The following is a 17600-nucleotide window of genomic DNA, read 5'->3' as shown; positions in this document are numbered from 1 at the left end:
TGGATATTTTAAACAGGTTACATCCAGTTTGCTGATTAATAACTTTAAAATGAATTGCACGACTGAGTGATATAAAGCACTACAAGACAAGGAGGCAATATACTTAACTAATTCATCAGCTGTGTGCATGCTGTATTACAGCTCAACATCTTTATCAGGAGTTCTACAGAGCCCATGTTTAACAGTTTTTTCTCACCTTTCTATTTCACTCCACTTTACTTCGATTTGAAAAGCGAGCAGAGAATGATTTCAGTCTGCAGTGACGTATCACTGACATGTTAAAAAGGAAAAAGCTATAGAAATGTTTTTTTGTCTTTAACGTGAATTAATACAGTATTGCTCACAGCTGGAAAGCAGAGTTTAGGGGTATGAATTCTCCTGATGCGTTTTCCAATAATTATGGTGTAACTAAACCCCCAGGTTTTGGCTGACCTGCCACTGGAAGGGGGGGGGAAATCAAAAAATGCCTTGATTATGGGTGTGGCTCCTAGAGCAGTTAAGACACGCCCAGTCTATACTTTAAAATCTCCAAAGGAACAATCTATGCGATGCTAACTAGCTACTTAATAGTCACGATACCTCTCTATTCACAGTTATCTCAATCCAACCTACTGGATACAGATTGCAGAGTCCACAGGTGTTAGTTTTTATCGGAGGGGCGGAGCCAACAGTGCTCGTTTGTGAAGCAAGATAGTCCAATGACAGTCAATAGCAAAAATCAATTGTAATAGCTGGGTTTGAACCAATAGAGGGCAGTCACTGACATTTTACAACAAAACGTCAAATTTGAATACTTTGACTAAAAAGTTGAGAGTTGGGTTAGGATCAATCACTTTTTCTGGTTTAGTTCGTTGATTCAGTTTATTGTAGCAATAAAGGCTGCATTAATTTTATTGCAGAGGAAATAATTAAGCTAGTTGAATATAGACTTTAGATATCATAGATCAACTCACTATGTTTTTTTTTTTTTTACCGACCCGAGGCTCTGAAACTATCCCGATACAAGGGACAACCAGGGCAAACCAGCAATGAAAGCATGAGTCCTCCTTCCATCCCACCCACATTCTAATGCAATCCTTACTTCTCTAGTTTTTTTCTGAATGTGTGAAGCTTTTAATGCTTTTAAGGTGCAGAGAATGAATAATGAATCAATCAGTATTGGTGCTCTGCACATCTTCAGCCATAAAGTGCACTGAAGCAAAAAGAAAGCTGAAGACAGAGAATTAATGACAATGCTGTCACAAAAAAAAAAAAACTGGAAGGACCCATTACTGCTTTCTAGTGAGAGTCATATATATAAATTCATCTTTTGCCTGATTATCCTGGTCAGGGTCACATGGGCTGGAGCCACTAAGTACATATGGTCGTTTCACAAATGGCCCACGTACTTTGGTCTCAAAAAAATCTGAAATTTGTTCAGTGATTATTCAATAGTTGTGTGTATACTAGTTTAATTGTATGAATACTTTAGTGAGGGGGTATATATCGATTTTCGCTCGTCCTTATTTTTCTTATATTTTCAGCTTCCAATATCTCAGGAACGACATCATATATATATATATAGAAATGTCCGGACAGCAGTGTGTTTTCTGGACCTGATTTGATTTTTTTCTTTCAGTAACAGACAGCCCCGCCCCACCTCCCCCTCCTCCCCCAGAGGACATGGGTGTGTTTGAAGAGCCCGCCCCACCTCCTCCCCCTCCACCTGTAGACTATGAAGAAGACGAAGCAGCCGTGGTTCATTACAGCGACCCCTATGCTGACGGAGACCCCCACTGGGCCCCCAAGACTTATTTAGAAAAAGGTAAATACTCCAGGATAGGGATGGGCGATATGGACCAAAATATATATGTCAATATTTTTTTCTCAAAATGGCGATATACAATATTGGCCACCGAAAAGTTTTGGACAGAAATCGCCAATAAGTGCATTTTGTGTTTGACTGAAACTTTTTGATGGGTGGAAAACACTTTTTTCCACTGAAAATAGCCGACTGAAACAAGATGTTTGCGTCACTACTCATCTTGACTCTCGATATATTTTCCAGGTCTACTCCAGGATGTGAAGTAGTTTGACAGAATTGTTGATTTTGGTATTTGTCTTGGTTTTCTCTATCTAGTTGTGGCCATCTACGACTACTCCAAGGACAAGGAGGACGAGCTGTCCTTCATCGAAGGCGCCATCATCTACATAATCAAGAAGAACGACGACGGCTGGTTTGAAGGCGTTAGCAATGGCGTCACCGGACTCTTCCCCGGAAACTACGTGGAGTCCATCATGCACTATGCGGATTAGTTGGGGCGGGTTTAAGAAAAAAAGTTGCAGGTGTATGCAGTACAAGCGATAGCAATTCACACTGCTCTGCCATTTTGAATAAAGTGCCATCATGATTTTTTTTACCAAAATTTGGTTTTCATTAGGGGAAAAAGTGTCGCACAAAAAAGAGGAGAACAACAGTTGGAGTCTGTTGGTTTACACTGGAGAGGGGAGAAGAAACCAGCCTTTGTCTGAAATATATTTCACTCATAGTTTGTATATTTAAATCCAACACCTGGACATGTAGGTGTAGTGTTGACTAGAATTTACAACTTTTAACATAACACAGTAGATTCAGATGGTGAAATAATGTAACCTTTGCCCAGAAACAGGCAGTGGAGCTTTCATTAGATCAGGGGTTCTCAACCTTGGGGTCGTCAGATGCCTTCAAGAAACAGTTTTTTTTTTGTTTTTTACAATTTGAGCCCATTTTTGCTTATTTTTTTTACCCTTTTACTGGAGTTACACCAAACTTGACACATTTGAACCTATTTTCATCACATTTTTTTTGCCATATTTTTGCTCCTTTTAATGCATTTTTGCTACATTACTCCCATTTCTGCCACTTCTCCCACTCCCCCTATTATTGTCACCTTTAACCTATTTTGATCATATTTCATGCTTATTTTTTGGCAATTTAACCTCATTCACGATTTATCATGCCCATTATTTGTCAGTTTGTTCCTACTTTTTAAATTACATTACCTTAACCCCACTCCCCCCACTTCTGCTACTCTTACGCCAATACTGACACTTTGAACCCTTTTTACCACTATTTTTTGGCCACTATAATTTGCAACTTTTAAACCATTTCTTTGGTTTTTAAAATCCCGTTTCACCACCTTTACCACCATTTGTGGTCACTTTTAACCCATTTTATTTCTATTTAAAACAAGTATTTACACCTTTAAGATGACTATATATTAGGGCACAAATAATACTAAACTTTCTGGATATTATTCATATAAATAAATACATGTGGTTATCACAGATTCATAGAACAATGGACCATCATTTTGCTGACTTTATGGATGGGCCTTGAAAAGCTCTCCCCTTTATTCCCACTTATAGATGGGCCCCGTCTCCACATTACTGGGATCCCTGGTCTCTGACACCTTTATTTTGGGAGTCGCAAGCTGAAAAGGTTGAAAACCATGGCATTAGATGACATGGTGGTGCCCCTTTATCCTCTCTGTAGAGCATCAGACTCAAACTCCTATCGCCTTCTTTAAGAAAATCACCTAAAAAGTACAAACACATTTTTATGTGCTGTTTAAATGGCAGAATGTTTACCAGTAGAAAAAGGCTACCTGATGCCTGTGGGAACAGGTTGAAAGAGGATGAAGTGACTCTAAAAATGTATTGCAAAAAAAAAAACAAAACAAAAAAACAACACATTCTTCTCTTCTGCTCTTACTTGTATATAAAGTAACGTGAGAAGCTGCCAGTACCATATGTTTGTCAGTGTGTTTTCACCCGTGTTTCCATCGGCGTCAGTGGGGATGCTGCCAAACGTGGATGTTTTTATACACATTTTTATTTTACAGGACATGAATGTTAATTTAAATCATCTCTCATGGTGCCATTTTAACTATCAGGAGGCCAAGTTGGTTGTGTGTAAGCTTTTCCTTTTTTTTTTTTTCTCTTCTTCATCTATGTGGAGTCACCACCGCATTGTTTTTTTGATCATCGTCACTTTAGTTAGCGATGCTGTCCAACCACTGTAGCAGGAGTCACGCACGCACACAGAGAGAAAAGCAAGCACTGAAGAAAGGACTGGTTTTTGAAAAGTGTTTTCATGTTGTTTTCCATTGTGTCGTAGCTGCACTGATTTGTTACCAACGATTGTAATGACTTTTTTTTTTTTGTTTCCCACCCAATATGGAGGTAGATTAGTCTTTATTACATAAAAATAAAAACCTTTCAATCTAAAATAAGTTGACTTGAATCAAAAATAAAGATTTTCCATCAAAGAAAAAAGGGGTAAAAATGCAAAAAAAAAACAAACATTTGAGACCCAAATAAGTGCATTTGAAAATATTTTTTTTTTTGATTGAAAATATTTTTATCTTTTTTTATATTTGGGCCATATTATGGGTAGTACATAATCAAAGAAAGAAAAAAAATTAAAAACAATATTTTCAATCAAAGAAAAAGAAAAGTGTTCAAATGCAATTATTTGGGTCTCAATTTTTTATATTTTTTGGTAAATTTAACACTTTTTCTGGGATTAAAAATACCTATTTTTGATTGAAGTAAACTTTTTTTGATTGAAATGTTGTTTTTTTATTTCTGAATAATAAAGACAAATCTACCTCCATCTATAACCCAACACCACTGTTGCTACGTTTTCTAACGGCTCCCTTTAGTTGTTGCTGAAGTAGTGGCTTTACATCGGTGCTAGATTTACTACAATCACCAAACCCAGAAAAACTTCAAAACCTCAAGTTGGAACTGGTCCACACACACACACACACACACACACGTGTGTAGCAAGTGTCATGGGTGTGTAATGTTGATTGTAACATTCAGTGACTTTCTGTATTGTAGTGAATGTAGGTGACTCGACAGTAATGTAATCCAAGTAAATTCAGTTTCCTGATGTGTTTTTCTTTTCTTTTTTTTTTAAATGAATGCTACACAGGCAGGAAATTGAAGAAACATTTGTTAGTATAAACACCACCTTTGATTGGACGGTATTGGTTTGAGGTTTTTGTTTTTTAAATCATGTCTACTCTCCGACAAAGACTTTTTGTACAAGAAAGACTCATTATTAGAGTCTCTTCGATGCATACGTATGTAACAAGTCATGCAGATATAATGTGTGCAGTTGTATTAATGTGCATTGAACTTGGCTTTTTCTTTTCTTTCAAACTTATATCTGAAGGAATTTTTTTCTGAATTGTCTTTCTTTCAGTGTTTTCCGTGCATGATCGTATACTGAAATATAGTGAATGATTTGCTACTACATCCCACTCTTTGATTGTATTTTTCCATCATGAAGTCATTTTTTTGCGAAGAAAAAACAAAAACCCCAACAACCTTTTTCTACTTAACATATTTCTATCTTGGTTTTCCATTCATGTTTTTGGACTGCTGGAGAAAACTAGCAGCAGGAGTTATTTATACTTTTTTTTTTTTCAAGGTTAAAAAAACAAACTTAAAAAAAAACATCAGAAAAACCACTGACGTACTGAACTTTGTAATGTTTACCATTAATTGTTGACCCTATCAGGGCATTACAGATCCAGGTGCCCCTTGTTTGATGTGTGTTTTCTTATGATCAAATGTGGAAAGTGAAAAAAAAAGAGGAAAAATCCTCAATGTTCATGACGACACAAAGCTGATACTTGTCTTTTCCTCCCAGTTTGTACATATAATGTGTTCATTGAAATCTATGTACAGTCCTTTTGTAATAAACTGCTCAGTGAAATAAACAACACTGTTCTTGCTTCTATGTTATAGGTGGAAAAGGTAACAGCCATGTTGGCTCACATTAGGTGTTATGGTGAGAGAGGAGGAGGAGGTGGGGGGATGAAGTCAGGTGGGGGTTCATGAGGGTAGTCAACGTCATCACTGTTTGTCCCTGTGGGTGTTGGATGTGACCGTGAGTGGGTGGAGTCATATGTAAGGCCGTTTGATTGGTCTGTAAAGATCAAATACACATAAAAAAAACATATTCAATAGATTGGCTGTATTAACAATGGATGAATATTAAACATTGATTGGTATTACTTATCACATACTATGTAAATATGTCTATACACCTCTATATACACCTCCATAACTATTATTTGTTCATATTTAAATAGTAAATGAAATCACAATATCATAATGAAGGCGACTACCGGGAATTATTGTTATATACTGTATATATATTACACTATTGTTTTTTAATTTATATAGTAAACTGTCATAATATATTTATTTTATAGCGGTAATTACACGTTTTACAACAATCAGTTATTAGTCATTTCCATTATATTTATTGTATTGCAGTTGAATATGTATAATTATATACTATTTATTGATTATATATCTGTATATTGTATATTTAATCCATTCATTATGTATAGAAGCGGTTCCCAATCTTTTTTTGTCTCGTGTCATATCATAAGTACCCTCTCCATAATTTCATATGTTTTTTTTTATTTATTTGTGGAACAGTGGGCTCTCCTAAACCCCTATCCCTAAGGCTTCATCTATTATACAAAGTCAAAACAATAAGTGGAATTTAGTGAAACAACAACTTTTATGTGATTACTTCAATAGTAAATAAATACAGCCTCAACTTTGTAAAATTTAGATAATTATTTTCTCCTATTGTCAAAAGTGTGATAAAATGCCATCATGTTTCAATAAATTACAAGAAAATATAGTATTTTATTGAGCAATAGTACAGTTAGTTTGTGGTGAATTTGTCCAAAAAATATCCTAAAAAAGGAACTGGAACATTTCCCGCATATTTTTTAATTAATTGATAAATCTTAGTTCCCCCTACAAGGTGTACGTACCCCTGTTTGGGAACCACTGATGTATAGGAAGCAACAGTAATATTGTAATGGTTTATATGGTGATCAGGGGGTGGGACTTAACAAGTGTATACATCCTCCCCCTACTTTTTGAACTGATTTGTTGTTTTTATGCTTTACTTTTTCGTTTTTGAAACTTTTTTTTTTTTTTTTGTTCAAAACAAATTAATATAATAAAATAAAATAATACAATGATAAAAGCACAATAGAGCATATTTAAATAATAAATACATAAATAATTAAAAAAAGAGCTGGAAGTATTTAATCATGTATTCAACCTACCTACAGTGACTCGTTTGGTTGTCAGAGATGATTCTCTCTTCAGAGCAGCCTGGTAGTTTTTATAAAGCGCCGCTCCATACTGAACACAGACAGTAAACACATCCACTATGAAATTGCATGCTTTACTTTCTTTTTTTAAATTTTTTTTTTTAATCTAACATAAATCTCAGCCTGACCTTTGCTATTCTGATGGAATTAACCCAAAGCATTAGTCCATGTTCGTCAGCACAGCACAGGAACCTGATGTAGTTTGACTCCTTTTGAATGTGAGGATGCTAGAAAACACACACACACACAGAGAATCTTTATCTTTATCAACTCTAAATCCATGAAAACTTATCCAACCATCATTAGTTCCAGTCATATACAGTATGAAGAACAGCTACTCTAACACAGCCAGCAGAGGTCAGTCTAACACAAATTATAGCTGCACTACAGACACCAAGTTTTACACTTTGCTCCAAACACTAAATCTAAATCTTACCTTAAGAATGCTCTTATTAATTTATAGATAAAAATGTGTATCCTTTTTTCAGTGTTTAGATTTAGACGATACTTTATTTTATCGCACAGTGGGAAAATTGACGTTACAGTCGCCAAAGACACAAAGAGGAAGCAAAAAAACTAGATACAAATACAGAAAATACAAAATGAGGGAAAAAATGTAATTAAAAATTAAATAAATAATAGATATAGGTCAAGATAACGGTACAGAAAATATATAAATAAGCGTAAAGTGGCATTTTACAACGAGTACTGAGTAATACTGCACATAATAAATAAGTTATACATTTTATTTTTAGGCTCAGGAAGCACTCCTCAGACAGACAGTGTAGAATTAATAGTTAGGAACACAAACCAATATTCCTAGATAGGGAGTTGACCGATATAATGTTAGAATGTAGCTGGAAACAACAGCAGCTCTTTCATTTACTTTGTCGTCCAAGCTGTGGAAAAACAGACTGACCTAATACGACAGCGGGTCAGCTGTTCCCTAAACAGCTTTTAGACTTCACACATTTCCATGTCATCGATCTGTGCTGCAAATTTATATCAAGACCATAGAGATGAGAAACTGTAATTGAGAGGAACAGCTTTCACCACACATGCTAACACCCAAAATGAGCAGTTTGCTACTTCCTGTTTCCCAGGCTTTGGTTCATGTAGGTTGGGACATTATGTAAAACTGAGAAGGTTGAAACACGATAGTAACCTGGTTTGTTGCCATGTTTTTTTCTATTTAATGCTTCCTCCACATGGAACCCAAAGGCGTACACGAGCAGAACCATCAACTGTTTCACATCCTCAAAGCTGATGTCTGGAGTTTCTGAGAAACACATGTTTATGTATCATTCTTTAGAAATTTGAAAAAATACCTTTTACTATGATCTACTGCCGGTGGTCATTCATATACATTAATGTATATAAGTCCCTCCTTCGTCCTATAGACCCCTATACAAATGGAAATGATCGTTGTGATGGCCCAGCCAATAGGCTTCGACTTCCTGTTTTTGAGACTGTCAATCAAAGTGAATGCAGAACTGTGCACAGAAACAAGGCCGAGAGTCACAACAGCAAACAGGTAAATATGATGTTGGCTCTTATCTGACCATAGACCTATATTAATGCAACCTTGTTATGTTCCACGATGCACGTGCAGAAAAGTAGAGGCGTGGCTTCTGGTAAATTGGCAGAGGCAGTGAGAGGAAGTGAGGCTGTTTAGGGCGGGACATCGAGACGCTTCTCAGAAACTCCGGATATCAGCTTTAAGCATGAACGTTGACCCAAAGTGAATAATATTCACTCTAACTGGCTCTTTTTGTTATTTTATTTTTTAATTTCCTTCTCATCTGCAAAGTGCAGCTGTTTGTAAATCACCCCATCCTGTTAGTTACAGGCTCATTTTTCTTTTTAGCTATGTTATATGAATGATTAATGAGCTTTTAAAACACACATGTATGTTTCCACCAGATAGGCACCACTAAAAGTATCTACACAAGACTTTTTTATTCACTTTCCTATTAGATCTCTTTTTGCACCTTTAACAAAGCCGTGTGTGTTACACGAGACAGATTGACCTCAACATCTGTGGGAATGGCATCTGGAGGCTTTAAAAGGACTTAGTAACCTCCTTGTGAACACATTTTTTAATTACATTTGTTGAGTCTTCTCAGGTTTTTCTTCATTAAACTTTCATTTCTATCTGGAGTAACATTCATTGTGCTGGAAACATTTCCCAGCACATGGCTTTGCTGAAAAGCTGTGTCTAAATGGACCATGAGAAAATATTTAAGGGTGAAAAAAACCCAAAAAAAACCCAACCAATATAGAGCATAATTATGGTAATATACAAATATTTATGTGCAAATATTTTACACTTGATTTAGTACAAACACTACATTGTAAATAGTATATAGATACTAAATAGAAAGATAAATAGATAGTAAATTGATAGTAACTAACTTTTTTGTCCCTGTTTAATGTCAGATAATGTGTGGTTAATATTAAAATCTCTTGAGAGATGTGAATGTTTATTATGAAGTTCAAAGTTCCTTCACTGACCTTCAGTATGAAGCAGAAGTCAGTGGGCGCTCTGTATTTCTCTTTGTACGTGTGGGCGGTGTGCACGTTGACATTTCCATATCGAACGTAGCAGGCGAGATCACTGGAAGACTGGAACAGGAACAGAGAAGGACAAAGTTACATAGAAACTAGGAACATGTGAATCATGAAACACTTCACATTATGAGGTGGATCTCAAGCTTCATTTAAATCCACAACCTCTTGATAAAAAACGTAAATAAAAATACTAAGAAGAGAAATACGTCTAAATCAGACTTCTTAAAAAAAAACACATCTTCTATTTTTAAATACTAGAACATATTAACACATCTAGATTACAGGTACTTCAATCTGCACTTTGTATTTTGACCTCGGTCACTTTTTTCAAACATTTTTCCCACTATGGCTTATAAATTATTGAAGACCAAAAAAAAAAAAGGGAATTTTATTGACATACATTTATTGCATTAATTTACAATTGATATACTATTTTCTCGTGTTGTAGTAGTCGAGACCCGTCTTGAGACCAAATTTTAAAGGTCATTTTGACTCTGTCTCGTCTCGGACTCGGGATTTTCCCTCAAGATCGTTCAAGACCAGCACTAATTCCTGCTATTTTTAAACTCTTTTATAATCTGATAATAACACGGAGAACGGGATAAAACAATCCTTGATTCATTCTTTAATCCACCCCGTATAACGACCGCAACCTTCCTTAATGTGACTGAGTGACGTGTGTGACACACTCACACAAGCAATAGAGAGAGGCGGGAGCTAAACATGTCCGCTAACTTGTTGGTTGTGAAATTTGGTTTCACGAACCACAAAGAATACATTTGTAAAAGCACAGCAAAGAGGAAACACTATGCGGTGTGTAGGTGACCAGCCATGTTATTTCGTGGCAGAAATACTTTTAAACACTTGCTGTACATTCAGCTGACATAAAAATCTTGTTTTCAAACATGTAGAGTAATTGTGAATTTATCAGCAGCAGTTTGAATATTTTAGTACATTTTTTGGCAGGCACCTTTATTGTCCATTAAATGTGTTAAAAAAGTAAAGAAAGTAAAACTAAAGAGAGAATGTTATTTAACTGTCGAATCTTTATGGTCTTGTCTCGGTCTCGGCTCCTGAAAGTCTTGGTCTTGTCTTGGTCTCGGTGCATTCTGGACTCGGGCAAGTCTTGGTCTCGGATAGTGTGGTCTTGAACACAACACTCCAGTTTTCTATTTTTCAGGTGTTAACATTCTTCCCCAAGCTTCTGAAAGTTTCCATTTTGACAAACACTTGACAATGTTGATGACATTTATTTAACGTATCTTTATACATGTATTTATAATAGCTGTATCAAGTGACCACTTTTGGACACAAGTGGTCACATATGAATACGAGTAGTAAAGTCATTCCTTCCAAATGTTAGTTTAGGTTTAGTCCAAACTTGCATTAAAAAAAAAAAAAAGAAAGAACTAATCAGCTCAGGATGAAAACCGAAAAAAACCCAAACTGCAATGTGTCGAACGCATGGAAGTTGTGTCTGTCTCACTCACTCGTCTGTTTCCAAACTGTACACAGATGGAGGAGACGAGTGTCAGCGCTTGTATTCATAACAATTACCAAGCTGAAATCTTGATCTTTTCACAGGAATGATGTGTTTTGTATCAATGCTTCTGATGAATATTTCAAAGAATTCACACATTACTCATCGTTATCAAAAAGTTTAGGCCCAGCTAAAGATGTACTTGATGGTTGACAAAGTCTTTCAAAGTAGCCGTAACTATTTTCAAGTCTGAGGATTTGATTACTGGTTGAAACACCTGACGGACCAGGATACATCAACCTCAGGCACAGGTGGCGTTGATGGACGGCGTGGCCCGGAAAGCTGCCACAGTTTGGTGACATAGGCAGGTTGTTGAGAAACAAACATGGCCTCTAGGGAGCAAGACCGGGAGCCAGACGGTCTTGGGGAGACTGATTGCAGATGGCCCTACTACAGGTCCTCTTCTGGTCAGTCATGTAGGCAGGTATGAGCTGCTAGCAAAAACTTCTACAGCAGCATCTGAATAGTCTCCCCTATCTCCTTTCTTATCCACTTTTCCATAACCCCATGGATGATGTCACAAGGTTAAGGAAAGGTGTTAGGAGAAGGGTTAGGAAAAGGCCATCACGTTTGTTTTGACAGTCAGACGCACTTCCACTAGGTGACGTAACAATCAAACGGCCGCGAAGGTTAGTGACGTCTACAGTAGTGAAAAAACTACAAATTTCTGAAAATGGACTAAAAGCACGCTTATAAAACTTTCCCCTGATATAATCTCAAAAATCACACGGTTTGAATGTAAATCAAAGGAAAAGAGCCTACCGGGAACAAAAGTGAAACTAAAAGAACGTCACATTGAGAATAGTTGCTCACACTCACCTTCCGCTCACTAACATGAATTATGTTGAATAAAACAATGTGGATAAAAAACCTCTTTTTCTTCTTTTTCTGCACATGCTGTCAAAGGTTAAACACTACGAGTAGTGTAATATTTTTAAGACAGCAATGCATGTTTTGTTATTACAATTAAACAAATTAATTTATTTCATTGCAGAATTGTGACGTATCTAATCCCTTTTTCTTGAACCACATTGTGTTTTATGTGTCAGTTATAATGTGATAATATGTCATATATAATACGATATGGGTTTTAGATTCATTATTTAAAGTTGTTCAAGGCACATTATTGCATGACTTACATGAACTCCGTAACTTGTCAGTGCTCGGGTGTGCGTTTTCCTTTAAATGTTGTCGCCGCAAGGAATTGTGGGTCAGGATTATCTCGTCTCCTTTGGTAAAGGATGCAACAGTGTTTCCTAGGCTCTAGGAGGTAAAAAAAGGAAGCATTGAGCCTATTTTCCTGAGCTTAAAGAGAACTTGAACGCTCTTTATCATGGCCACCACTTAAACATTTCCGGGAGTGAAGGAACAGTGGATAGGAAAGGAAATAGGAGGGACTATTCGGACGCAGAGTCTTTCCGTCTCTCTGCTGGAAGAAGCTCAGCCAGAATGACAAGCTTGTCCAAAAACAAAGTCTCTGCTAAGTCCGTTAGTCGGGTCGTTCTCACATGCGGTGGTGTAGTGGTGAACCCAAAACACTTTCACAGGGATGTGGCTGGATTGCAACAAAGTCGCTCCAAAGACAGTTTGAGGTCTTTATTGAAGGCTTTAGGCAGAGCAATGAATGGTGATTGAAAAAAAAAAAAAGTTCAATGTTCAGTGTGCGATTGGAAGCTAGATCTCCTGAGAGCTTCCACAGACCAAACAGGCAATGTTCATCTTCAGAGACAGGAAACAGTTTACTAAAGAGAATTTCATTACCAGGGTCAGGGTGACGATAAATGGCCAGAGGTTGAAGGTAGGGGAACAAAAACAAGGTGAGAACCAGGAAACTCAACCAAAAGACCATGCAGGAGATTCAGGCAAGATGCATCAACAAGCTGCCATTGACTGAATGATCTACAAGGGCTTATATACTGAGTTGATTACTGATCAGGACCAGGTGTGATTCAGGTGAGTGGCATGAGCTGGAGGGGGAGGGGCTAAAGACAGTGGAAAAGTACTGGGAGCAGATGCTTCACTGAGCAGGAAGGCAGCACTGTGGCAACAGCGTCTAAAGACTATTCATCAACATGTAACATAAACACAATTTAAAGAAAAACAAAGCCCTCCATTTAAGAGGGTACATTCTATTGTTAAACATTCTGCCTCTCATTTCTGATTCAAAGCAGAGACACTTTGGGTTCAGAGATGAAACCGCGCTAAACGAGCGGCTGTTGTGGAGCGAAAACCACAAGTGAGAATTCCTGGAATGACAACTATTCAGTTTCTTTCTAACTCTCCTCAACACAATCCATTGATTGCAGATGAATATCCGTATATTCATCTGTTGCGTGTGTTGTTGTAATGTTATATGCATAATTACTGCTTTGTTTGCACTTTGCATCTGCCTTGCACAGTTTGGACTGAATCTAGTTTTTACCTCTTGATTTCGTTTTTGGGGGGTTACCTGCACACATATTTTGTCCTCTGGAATAAAAAAATGACTATTTTCCAGCTCTGATATATAAATATATTAAAAAAAACTGCTACAGATGCAGTTTTGGGCCCTAATCTATGTTAAGCTTTGCTTGCGCTTTCCTCTAACCAAGAAGATTGAGGTTTACTGGTTTGTTACGCCTGCCAATGTGACACTGAACACCAATGAAATTGCTAAAACAGTGAGTAACATTGTTGAGGATGTCCATAAACACTCACTTTATTAAGTACCATTATCATTGAGATACTCTTATTGTTTGCATAGTGAGGGAAACTGTGATCATTTAACTCAAGAGTGTCAAACTCATTTTAGTTCAGGGGCCAAATACAGAGCAGTTTATCTTAAGTGGGCTGCAGATTCTCTGTGGGAAATGTTGTAATGTAAGCATAATTGTGCTCTAGTTTGCACTTTCACATATAAATAAATTGTAAGATATGTATGGCACTGATCCCACAGTCCCTGCAGGATCTTCACCTTAAATGTATTTGATTTTGTGGAATAATTTAAAGGAAAATTGCAGGATTTTGGAAGAATTGAGAGTTCTTTTAACAATTTGAGAACAAAAAAGATTTCTACTATGTGTTATAAGCATGGAGAAAATGTGAGCCCTGCAAATATTGTGGAGTTTCATTGAATTTGTGTTTTTTTTTTTTTTTTTTTTTTTTTTTGAGATATTTACAACTGAATTAGTTGGTTTCTCTTCCTTTCTGCTGCAGGCCAAACTGGATGCTCTAAAGCAGTGTTTCTCAAATGGGGGTACGTGTACCCCTAGAGGTACGTGATGGCACTACAGGAGAGTGGAAAATTAACAAATAAAGTGTTTTTCAATCTTGGGATCAGGTCCCGATGTGAGGTCGCCTGAAATTTTAGAAAAATTAAAATAGATTTTTGAAATTTCTTCTTTTTTTAAACAGTTGTATTTCTATACTTTTATTTTGTGAAATATAAACCTTGTTCAACTAAATGGCAGTGTTAAAAAAAATATCCAAGCTCAAACGTGATCAAAAACAGATTGTAGAACAATAATGTCTTTGGGGTCAACAGAAATTCTTGATATCAAAATGGTGTCATCACTCGTTCACTCCATTGTTATGCTTTTAAAGTTGTTTTTAATAGTTTTCTAACCAAAATGTTGTCGTCGGAAAAAAAGGGGGTACTTGGATTCACAAATAAGAGAGAGGGGGCACTTGAACCAAAAAAGTTTGAGAACCACTGCTCTAAAGGGCCGTATTTGGTCCCCGGGCCTTGAGTTTGACACGTGATTTAACCTAAAACCTAATCCTGATTACTAACAGACTTTTAATGAGTTCATTCGGTACAGGTATTAATGAAGGGAACATAGATTTTAATATCATAACCAATATATAACCCAAAAAAAGTCCAACCAAGACATTACCGTGCCCCCAACCCCAACACATTACATATTTTAAATTGTGTTTTAAATCATTTTTACAATTTTATTCATCTGAAGTTTAACTGCCAAAGGGTGGGAAGTATTACGAAGAGAGATGATGCCCTATTGCTTGTGCCTTTTATTGTACAGTCCCCTAATATAACCCTTCCAGCTGTGTCCAAATACAATCATCCACACTTCAACTCGTATGAGACCCACTCTTGCACTTGGCGTACCTTTGTTTTTCCTTTGGGTACATAGTAAATCCCTGAAGCTCTGAGCACAAAGTAACGAGGTTTCCAAACCTTCTTTCCATCTTCTTTAAGGAACAAAACACCCTCCAAATCAGGAACCATCAAAGTTGAGCCGCATAAATGTTCCTGCAGTGTCGGAAAATGATACAGTCACGTAAACATCAAAGAGATAGAAAAACGCGTGTGTGTGTGTGACGTGTGTTGCTGTATATAACCTCTATCAGGAGCTCTTTGATCTTTTTGTTTACCCTATTCAAACAGGGATTCTTCTTTTTCCACAAGTAAAAAAGCTACAACAGCAAAAGCCCACAACTTTGGTTAACTTGAAATCAACTTGGACAAAAGGAAGAAAAAACAAGTTCTTATACCTGAGGCTCTCTGAACATCACATATTTCTGATGATTTGGCGTGAAATAGATTTTATTTTCACTGTTGCGAGTCCAAATAGACAGTGGCTCCACTAAATACTCATGATCCTCAAAGGTTCGCTCTGAAATAAGCAGAAACCGCCAAAATAAATCTTTAGATTTAGAAAATCTAAAGATGAAGAACTGAGGGCATGAACTGAGCACATATTGGGGCGATCTCACCTATCTGGAGCTCAGGGTTGATTTCACACAAGCTCCAGTTGATGTTACAGTCACAGTGTGTTTTCTCAAACAGTTTGTCCAACACATCTCTGACCGTCTGCCTCTCATCCACCATCAGAGCTTTGGAGCCGCCGTCGCATATCAGCACCTTCACAATCAACTTCAAGACACATGTTAAGCTTTAATTTCAATGAAATGTCAAATGAAACTCCAAAAAAAAAAAAAAATGTGATTTCTTTTTACTTATTTTTTTACCTTCCTTACTTTGGCCTCTTTCAACTTCTCAAGAGCAAGTTTTATTTTCTCTGCTTTTGTTTGGGGTTCACTCTGAAAATATCATTAAAATCAGTCAATTATCCTTAACTATACGAAGTAGTGAATAGTGATGCACCAAAATTCCGGCTACCGAAAATGGCCCATAGTGCATTTTCGGCCGATACACTTTTCTCACCAAAAATAAGCCAACCGAAACAGGATGTTGTAAAGACGCGCACGCGTTCACTTGGCAATAGGCCAACTTGTCCGAAGACTCACGGAATGGGTGTAATTCCATACATTTGAGCACTAAAGCGTCTTCTGAGCAGAGATGATGGAGCAGTTAAGTGTGTTTTGTGTTTCCGTAGCTGCGTTTCTGTTACCCTTGGAAATGCGCAAAATCTACCGGTAAATAGCGCAATAAAAACTGGTGATGGAAACACCTGAATTTGTAAGAACACTCAAATATTGCTAAAAAGTTTTTACGCTTTCATGAGGAGGAATTTCAGAGGTTTTTGTCACAAAGGTGTTATGGAAACACTTTTTTCCGCAAATACACGTCACAGAATGTGACGTACTTGGTCACATGACCACTTCTCTCCAAGAAAACATGGCGCAGAAGACAGAAGAGGAGACCAGAACATTTCTTAGCATTATACTTTAAAGGCAGTGGCTATCCGTACGGTTGCAATATCAATACACCAACATTCTATCCATACGCCGCGCCCCTATTTGGCCAGTTTAGGTCATGTGACTGAGACTAAACCTTACCCTAAAGATTGTTGCAATATTGGGTTATAACCTAACCCTGCTCAAAACAACCTCCAATGGAAACACGTTTAAAGCGCAATTATACTTTGTGGACATTTAGAAATATGGCTTCTATTTATATCTATAATGGAAACCCAGCTAATGTCACTTAGACACTGTAGTTACATGTAGCCCTCTGTGAACACGGACCTCTACACAGTAGCACGACGCATGGTTGGGCATCGATAGCATCTGGTTTCAGAGTCTGACAGCGCACGTCTGGACTTCATCACGACGGAATTTGGTACGTGTTATAAAGATCATTACTTGGATGGAATCAAAATTAAACAAGAAATGATCCACGCCGCAATCAGAGCACATGGAGCACAGAAAGCATGTGCATCTTGGAGACGCGTGTTTCCAAGAATATGTTTGGATAATAAATAAAGCTAAGAAACTGATTTTCATCAAGAGCTTCAATGCACTTTGTGTTTTAATGAGAGAACATATTAAATTTGACTCTCTTTCAGCAGCTCAGTTAGTTATAGGCCTGTATTTAATGTATGAGTGGGGTCAAGTTAAACTTTTTT

At 37.0% G+C, this 17600-nt stretch overlaps 2 protein-coding genes across 7 annotated transcripts in view; one reads left to right on the top strand and one right to left on the bottom strand.

Annotated features, from left to right (window-relative positions):
* The window catches only part of LOC114479193 (abl interactor 1-like), a 28741-nt gene extending 24434 nt beyond the window's left edge, over positions 1 to 4307 (top strand). For 2 of the 4 annotated variants that reach the window (XM_028472743.1, XM_028472742.1), the window contains 2 exons: positions 1619 to 1804; positions 2120 to 4307. In XM_028472743.1, the coding sequence (XP_028328544.1) occupies positions 1619 to 1804; positions 2120 to 2295 (362 nt within the window). In that variant the 3' untranslated portion in view covers positions 2296 to 4307. The remainder of the gene's footprint in view (positions 1 to 1618; positions 1805 to 2119) is intronic. The other 2 variants (XM_028472745.1, XM_028472744.1) reach the window with 1 other exon arrangement.
* A 247-nt stretch (positions 4308 to 4554) lies between these two features.
* The window catches only part of LOC114479809 (amyloid beta A4 precursor protein-binding family B member 1-interacting protein-like), a 27563-nt gene continuing 14517 nt past the window's right edge, over positions 4555 to 17600 (bottom strand). For 2 of the 3 annotated variants that reach the window (XM_028473691.1, XM_028473692.1), the window contains exons 5-13: positions 16261 to 16332; positions 16006 to 16165; positions 15784 to 15905; positions 15631 to 15705; positions 15398 to 15541; positions 9693 to 9803; positions 7307 to 7405; positions 7135 to 7209; positions 4555 to 5962 (exon numbers count right to left, since the gene is read on the bottom strand). In XM_028473691.1, coding sequence (XP_028329492.1) covers positions 5813 to 5962; positions 7135 to 7209; positions 7307 to 7405; positions 9693 to 9803; positions 15398 to 15541; positions 15631 to 15705; positions 15784 to 15905; positions 16006 to 16165; positions 16261 to 16332 — 1008 coding nt within the window. In that variant the 3' untranslated portion in view covers positions 4555 to 5812. Of the gene's footprint in view, positions 5963 to 7130; positions 7210 to 7306; positions 7406 to 9692; positions 9804 to 15397; positions 15542 to 15630; positions 15706 to 15783; positions 15906 to 16005; positions 16166 to 16260; positions 16333 to 17600 lie in introns of all 3 variants that reach the window. The other variant, XM_028473693.1, reaches the window with a different exon arrangement.

The sequence above is a fragment of the Gouania willdenowi genome, chromosome 17, assembly GCF_900634775.1.
Source record: "Gouania willdenowi chromosome 17, fGouWil2.1, whole genome shotgun sequence".
Classification (NCBI taxonomy): Eukaryota; Metazoa; Chordata; class Actinopteri; order Blenniiformes; family Gobiesocidae; genus Gouania; species Gouania willdenowi.
Note: the sequence above shows the minus strand (reverse complement) of the source record. Positions and strands in the feature narration are given on the sequence as shown.